Source organism: Kryptolebias marmoratus, linkage group LG4, assembly GCF_001649575.2.
Source record: "Kryptolebias marmoratus isolate JLee-2015 linkage group LG4, ASM164957v2, whole genome shotgun sequence".
Taxonomy (NCBI): Eukaryota; Metazoa; Chordata; class Actinopteri; order Cyprinodontiformes; family Rivulidae; genus Kryptolebias; species Kryptolebias marmoratus.
In genome coordinates, this window is record NC_051433.1 from 13,846,056 (window position 1) to 13,853,970 (window position 7,915).

Below are 7,915 nucleotides of genomic sequence, written 5' to 3' on the forward strand. Positions count from 1 at the left end.
CCTGATAGATAATGGCTCAAAGGTTTAAACTCAGAATTTAGTTTGAGTTTTTCCAACTAATCCTAAAGTTGCATTTAATTAGCCTGATTTGTTCAGATCAGAGTCTGTTTCTCACTTATATTGGTTTTGTGTCATAAATGATAGATAATACAGACAAGTCACAAACTGGAACTTTTAAATCTGAATGATGAAATGTATAATTATCAGATTTTGCTGTAGGAGGATCTCCTGGCACCCAGATTAAGGATTTCTCACAGATTTGACTCCACCGTGTCAGAATCTTGTACAGCGTGTGAATCAGCTGGTTATTTGTCCGATAAAATAATGTAGATTTAAATGGATAAAGCTGCTGGACGGGTTCTGTTCCCTTTAACTCGGAGCTGCTTCTGTGTCTCCCCTGCTTTCCAGGCGCCCGTGCTCCAGTACCTTTACTACCTGGCTCAGGTCGGCATCGCCATGTCGCCTCTGAGTAACAACAGTCTGTTCCTCAGTTACCACCGCAACCCGCTGCCCGAGTATCTGTCCAGAGGCCTCATGATCTCCCTGTCCACCGACGACCCGCTTCAGTTCCACTTCACCAAAGTCTGCAGCCGTTTTCTACCAGTCCTACACTTACAGAGCAGCTCATAACACTACATTACCCCTGGTGTGTGTGTGTGTGCCTTCTGTGTCCAGGAGCCGCTGATGGAGGAGTACAGCATCGCGGCTCAGGTGTGGAAACTGAGCTCGTGTGACATGTGTGAGCTGGCGAGAAACAGCGTCCTGATGAGTGGGTTTTCACACAAGGTAAACTAGTTTAAAACTCTTCGTGTGCAGATCAGGAGTCGTCTCAGGTGTCAGACACGTGGTTTTGGTGGTTATACTAATGGAGCATTAGGCCTGATCCCCAGTCAGTTTCACTCTAATCAACACCTGCATTCATGTGAACAAAGTGGTCTAATCTGTGAGTCAGGCTAACAGAGACCCTAATGAGCCTCTATTGTGAGGAGAGTGAGTTTAATCTGCATGTGAGTCTCAGCTTTAAAAGCTGGAACTCCACACTCTCTGCTTTTTGAATTCAGAAAATGTCTTCAGCTGCAGAACAGAAGCCCGGTTGTTTCAGTATGTAACTTTTTTTTGGATACCCCTGTATTTTTTTTTTTTTTTTCAAAATCTGTTTATTGTCTTTTACAATTCAAAGAGACATACAGACAAATAACTCACAAGTGCACAAAACACTTAACAAAACTAAAAGAAAAGAAAACACATTAACAATTTAAACATTCAAGGTGACCAGCATTAGTTGATTACAGTGAGACAAAATATTTTAAGATTGATATCTCAGGGGAGTATGTAGAGACTTAGTCCAAGAGATTTAATCACAGTCCACAGGAATGAGGTGAAGGCAACGTCCTCCCTGGTTCTAGGCATCCCGACGTCAATGTTTAAGTTTCATACATTTGGAATTAACATGAAGATAACAGATTTACAGTCATTATAAGAATAATAAACATAATCAAAATTAGCCAGAGTACATTCAGTCAATCCTCATTATGAGTATTTAAATTTTCCAAGAATAGCAAAAACTTTTCCCATATCTTTTGGAACACATAGTATTTACCCTTAATCATAAAGGTGAGTTTCTCCAAGGCAAGAGAGCTTGATAATGCAGACATCCAAGTTTTTAGTTGGGGTCTGGTTACAGATTTCCAGGACCTGGCTATACTATACTTAGCCTGCACCAAACAATAAATTATGGACTTTTGATCGACCTTGCTTATTTGAGTTTGAGCAGGAAAAATTCCTAAGACACACAACCTAGGACAGAGATTGAGATCAATACCAATGATAAGTGAAATTTTATCCAAAACCTCCTTCCAAAATTTCCGAATCTCAGGACATTCCCAAAGGCAGTGAATCAAACTGCCTTTATCTCCACATTTAGCACATGTATCCGGGATGTTGGAATTAAATTTATTTAGTAATGTTGGAGTAACATATGTTCTCATCAACCATTTGTATTGGATTAATTTAAATTGAGTATTAATAGATTGTGTCTGTGCCTTCAGACAGGCCCTCTGCCATTCTTCTACTGATATGTTACATTTCAAGTCTTCACACCAAGCCAGTCGTTTGTGCTCTGAGGATGTCTGGGAGCTGTCTTTGATGATGTTATAAAAGCGGGATATTAGGCCCTTCTTCAAATGGTCATTTGTTGCCAATTCTTCTATAGAAGTAAGAGTAGGCAATGTTAGAGACTTTTGAGTACCCATGACAAAACTTCTGATTTGCAAAAACTTAAAAAAATGTTTAGTTGGAATGTCAAATTTTTGTTTCAAATCTTCAAACCTCATCATAATCCCTTTATCAAATAAATCTGAGATTTTGCATAAACCTTTAGCAAACCATGTTTTAAAGCCCATGTCTTTCCTACCTGGTTCAAATGACATATTGCCCCAGATCGGGGAGAATTGGGATAGTGTTAGCATTTCATTTTTGAATTTATGAGCATCATACCATACTCGGATAGTATTTTTAACAAATGGGTTGGAAGTATTTTTTAATAACTCTTTGCATTTCCTTGAGTATAGATATGAATTTAGGGATAAAGGAGTGGCATTTATATTTTCTATTTTTACCCACGACAGATCAGTTGCTGAAAACCAGCAGGATGCACTAGAGAGCTGAGCAGCCCAATAATACCACTTAAAATTTGGCACACCCAGCCCTCCTCTGTCATATGGAAGATATAATAAGGATAACCGTAATCGGGCTCGTCTGTTGTTCCAAATGAAGTTATTTAGGATTGTTTGAATTTTTGTAAAAAAACCGTCAGGAGGATTAAGGGGGATAGCCTGGAAAAGATATAAGAATTTAGGGAGAACGATCATTTTGAGAATATTTATACGGCCAATCATAGATATAGGCAAGGTAGACCATCTATCAAGCGATTCCATTATTGAATTAACCACCGGCGTGTAATTTGCCCGAACCAGATCATCTATGTTTGGAGTAATCTTTATGCCTAAGTAAGTAAGGCTCTCTTTTGCCACCTGAAATGTTGTATGAATTGGAGGATTATTTCTTTCAGCCTGTTTTAAAAATAGGATGGCGGATTTAGATTCGTTAAGTTTATAACCGGAAATATAACTAAACTCATTGATAGTTTTGAGAAGTTGGGGGATTGAGCAATTTAGATTGGACAACATTAAAATAATATCATCGGCAAATAATCCAATTTTAGATTCAATATTTTTTATCCTGACGCCATGTATGTTTTGATTATTCCTTATGGCAATAGCCAATGGCTCAATTCCCAGCACAAAGAGGAGGGGCGAGAGGGGACAACCTTGACGCGTGCCCCTACCGAGATTAAATGACTTAGATACAATGTTATTAGTTATAACTGAGGCAGAGGGTTTATTATAAAGTATTTTAATCCAGTTTATGAAATAACTACCAAAACCAAATTGAGAGAGAACTTTGTAGAGATAATTATGTTCCACTCTATCGAATGCTTTTTCTGCATCAAGTGAAAGCAAAGCTGTATCAGGGTGTTCATATTTAGCATGAATTATATTCAGCACACGACGGATGCCGTGATGCGCTTGCCGCCCCTTTATAAATCCGTTCTGATCAGGGTCAGAAAGGGATGGTAAAAATTTCTCAAGCCTGATTGCTAGAACTTTAGATATTATTTTGGCATCAGAATTTATAAGTGAGATTGGTCGGAAGGATTCGCATCTAGTGGGAGATTTTCCCGGTTTAGGTAGGACTGTTATGATTGCATTACGTAGGGAAGGAGGTAATTCTTTAATGGTATAACTTTCCAACAGCATATTATAGAGGGGTTGCAGTAATTTGTTTTTAAATATTTTATATAGGTCCAAAGGAATCCCATCTGGACCAGGTGATTTTCCTGATTTTAGTTTGTCTATTGCATTTGAGAGTTCACCTATAGATATTGGCATATCCAGATCCGATTTAGCTATTTCACTAAGTGTGGGGATGTTTACAGAATTAAGAAAGGAGTCAAGTGATGCTTGTGGTATGTGCCCTTTAGACGTATATAATTTTGAGTAATAATCTTTAAAGAGATCATTAATTTTTTGAGGATCAGTAGTATTTTCATTTTCAGATATAATTTCATTTATTGCCCTCTCATTCTGCAAAGCCTTAATGCGCCACGCTAGAAGTTTTCCTGCCTTCTCTCCCTGATCATAGTAGGATTGTTTCAATCTGAATATCTCTGATGAAGCTTTGTTAGTGGATAGTTTGTCATATTTTGCTCTCAGTATTAGCAATTCTTGTTGCTTTTCTTTAGAGCCCTTTAGATTTAACTCAAGCTCAGTCTCTTTTATTTGTTCTTCAAGTTTTAGCATTTCCATGACAGTTTTGTTAGTTTTATTTTTTGTGTAGCTTATCATCTGACCCCGTATAAAAGCCTTAAAGGCTTCCCATCTAATAGATGCTGTAGTCTCAGATTTATTAAGGCTGAAGTAATCATCAATATTTATCTCAATAAATTTCAGAAATTTGGGAATTTGCAACCAGTGGGGTTTTAATCGCCAAATAGGATTACGATTAAACGCAATTATGGGTGAAAATTTAAACATGCATAGTGAGTGGTCAGAGATCAATATGCTTTTGTAGGCACAACTCTTAGTTCTGGAAACCAAGGAGTTTGAAATTAGGAAGTAATCTATACGGCTATAGCTATTATGAGTGGTTGAGTGGCAAGAAAATTCTTTCTTTGTTGGATTCTGTACTCTCCAGATATCTCTTAAGTTTAGTTCAGACATAAAATGTTGAATAACCCGTCTACTTTTAGGGTGGGACAAATCTAAACCTGATGATCGGTCGAGATTCGGATCTAACGTACAATTAAAATCTCCACCAAAGATCACATCACCGTGGAAAGCTGTAATAGAGAGAAACAAATTATTGTAGAAATCAGGGTCATCTATATTAGGACCATACAGGTTAACCAAAATTAAGTTTTGGTTCATCAATGAGGCTTGGATTATTATGAATCTCCCAGCAGGATCTATGATAGTCTTTTTTATACAAACAGGTAAAGATTTATGAATAAGAATTGCCACACCCCTAGAGTGTGGAGAAAATGAGCTAGAAAGTATTTGACCCGGCCATCTTCTTCTTAGTCGTGCAACTTCGGTTGTAAGTAAGTGTGTTTCTTGGATAAAAACCAGTTTTGGATGGTATTGTTTAAGTCTATTCATTACTTTTTTGAGTTTGATCAATTTCCTAAGGCCTCTTACATTCCAGGAGATCACATCAACAACGGACTCCGTACTCATTTGCTTAATGTCAATATATCATCTCTTTCTGTTTTTTGTCTCAACTGTACGAACTTGCAATTTACAACTTGTAGAACATTGCACCTTGAAAACATTGAACATTTACAAACACAAAAGACTTTCCTGAGATTTCCCACCAGTGGGAATCTCCTACTCCCTTCCCCCTCTATTCTGTGACTTGGCTATGCTACTGATCCTAGAAAAACAGGAGCAGAAAAAACGTCTGCTTAAACAACTCGCACCACAACATTAAACTGCGAACCCCGACCATTGTAACCAAGAATTATTCCCCACCGCTATGAGGGAGAGACTTAGTCGAAATGTGTATTGTCCAGGATCACCGATCAAATGAAATATTGATCCTTATTAAACCTTGCTTACGCCATCAAGCGTGTAAGTGTGGTTACCCGTCAGTTTGTTGTCTTGCTTTCTGTATAAATTCCTCCACCTCCGTTGGCGTGTGGAAGAGGAAGCGATTGCCGCGTTGGAAAATCCTCATCTTTGCTGGGAATATCAGCCCAAAGTTTATATTTAGATTACGGAGTTGTTGTTTCACCTGGTCGTATTGTTTCCGTTGTTTCACCACCTCCGCGGATAGGTCAGGGAAGAACATCACATGGCGGCCGTTGTACATCACCTTTCCTTTCAGACGGGCTGCAGTCATCACCCTCATCTTGTCTTGATAGTTTAAGAATTTCATGATGATCACGCGTGGCGGGCCGCCTGGAACACTCTGGCCCTGCAGCCTGTGGGCCCGCTCGATAATGGGGGGGGATGGAAACGCGTCCCGTCCCAGGACCTCTATCAGCCAGATCTGCAGAAAAGCAGCGGTGTCCCCTTGTTCTGTCTTTTCGGGTAAACCCACGAGTCTCAAGTTGGATCTCCGGCTTCTGTTTTCAAGCTCGTCTACCTTCAAAGCGAGATCCTGGATTTTCTTTTGTATGGATGTTTCTTTGCCTGTTAACGAGGCGACGCCGTCCTCCAGGTTACTAATGCGGGATTCTGCAGAGGTAAGCCTCTCGAGGAATACTCCAATTGTGTCTTTAATTTCTTGATTCGAAGTTATAATTTCCTGTAGTTGCGTGGTAAAGTGAGTTTTCAAGGCTTGAATTGCTTCCAGGAGGTTAGCTTCAGAAGTCCGGGAGCTAGCGTTAGCTTCCTCCATGTGCTCGGTTTCCACTTCGCTGCTAGCCTCGCCTTCGGATCCCTCTTTGCTGGTAGTTTTCGTTTTTAATTTGTGTTTACTCGGCATCTTGGCAGGTTGAATTGAATCCCAGAGAGTTTGCTCGTACAAAAAATATATTAGCAGTGGTCTAGATATCTAAATGTAGGGTATATTGGTCGGAGCTCAGAGCCCTGCAGCTGCTCAGTCAGACGCCATAACCGGAAGTCCCATTTTAGCTTTTACCTTTTGGCTATAATTAAGCTGATCTAAACTTTTACTTACTATTTTGCTAATTTTAGCTATCATCTACAGTTTTTCTCGGTTTAGCTGTTAGCAAATGTTCTGCTTGTTTTAGCTTTAGTTCCAGTTTTGCTAATATTAGCTTTGACTTTTGACTTATTATCCAAGGCAGAGGTGTCCAATCCTGGTCCTCGAGGGCCACCATCCTGCATGTTTTACTTGTTTCTCTGCTCCAACACACCTGATTTGAATCAATGTGTCATTAACAGGCTTCTGCAGAACATGAAGAGGTGATTAAACCACTGAATCAGGTGTGTTGGAGCAGGGAAACAAGGAAAACATGCAGGATGGTGGCCCTCGAGGACCAGGATTGGCCAGCCCTGCTCTAAATAATCTGGCCTTACGTCACTCCTTCCTCGTTATTTCATTCGCTCATTCTGCTTTTGGTATCCACGCGTCCGAGTTCTTCATGCCGCTGTCGTGCTCCTTGTGTTCTCGTGTAAGTTTTTGTTTCTGAGTTTTGCTGCCACGTCAGCCTTTTGGTGTCTTTTCGTTAATAAATTAGCTTTGATTGAAATTCCGAGATGAGTCTGCATTCCGGATTCGCTCAGCACAAACCCCCTTGCAACTAAAACTCCTGCTCCGTATGATCACCGCCATAATTTTTTTATCTTAGTTTTAGTCCTCAGGGGAGACATCCAACAAATCAGATGGAAATGCTTCAGAGTCTACGTTGAAATTCATCAAAGTTTGCTGTCTCACAATAGTGTTTACTAATGCCGGTTGATTGCAGAGACCTAGTGTGACCTACTCAGCTCAAATCATGTGCAAAATTTTTTTTTATCCACCTGTTTTAATCTTCATAGTTTCATGAATCCATACTTCATTACCCTGCTGTTGTTTTATTACTGTTGTAAAGTTCGCTGTAAGGGGAAAGAAACAAACAACAGGTTAGTAAGTTTAACACGTGCTCAGCCGTACCTTTAAGATATCCACTGTCTGGATCTCATGGATTTCATCGTCCTTCGTGTTACTGTCGATCTTAAACATGCGGTGGATGAGGGGGAGTTTGCACAGGGGCCCCAGGTGCAGTTCCTCGTAGCGCTTCTTGTCCTTCAGGCCGGCCAGCGACTGGCCCAGCTCGTAAAGGGTACAGATGGACGTCACTGCCTCGGTCGCCTGGCAGAAAGGACAGCAAAAAAAAAAAAAAAAA

General features: G+C 40.0%; 1 protein-coding gene across 8 annotated transcripts in view; it reads left to right on the forward strand.

The window, feature by feature from the left end:
• LOC108235706 (AMP deaminase 2) overlaps window positions 1–7,915 on the forward strand; it is a 42,779-nt gene that overhangs the window by 22,956 nt on the left and 11,908 nt on the right. For all 8 annotated transcript variants that reach the window (XM_017415865.3, XM_017415866.3, XM_017415867.3 and 5 more), the window contains 2 exons: window positions 409–582; window positions 676–786. In XM_017415865.3, the coding sequence (XP_017271354.1) occupies window positions 409–582; window positions 676–786 (285 nt within the window). The remainder of the gene's footprint in view (window positions 1–408; window positions 583–675; window positions 787–7,915) is intronic.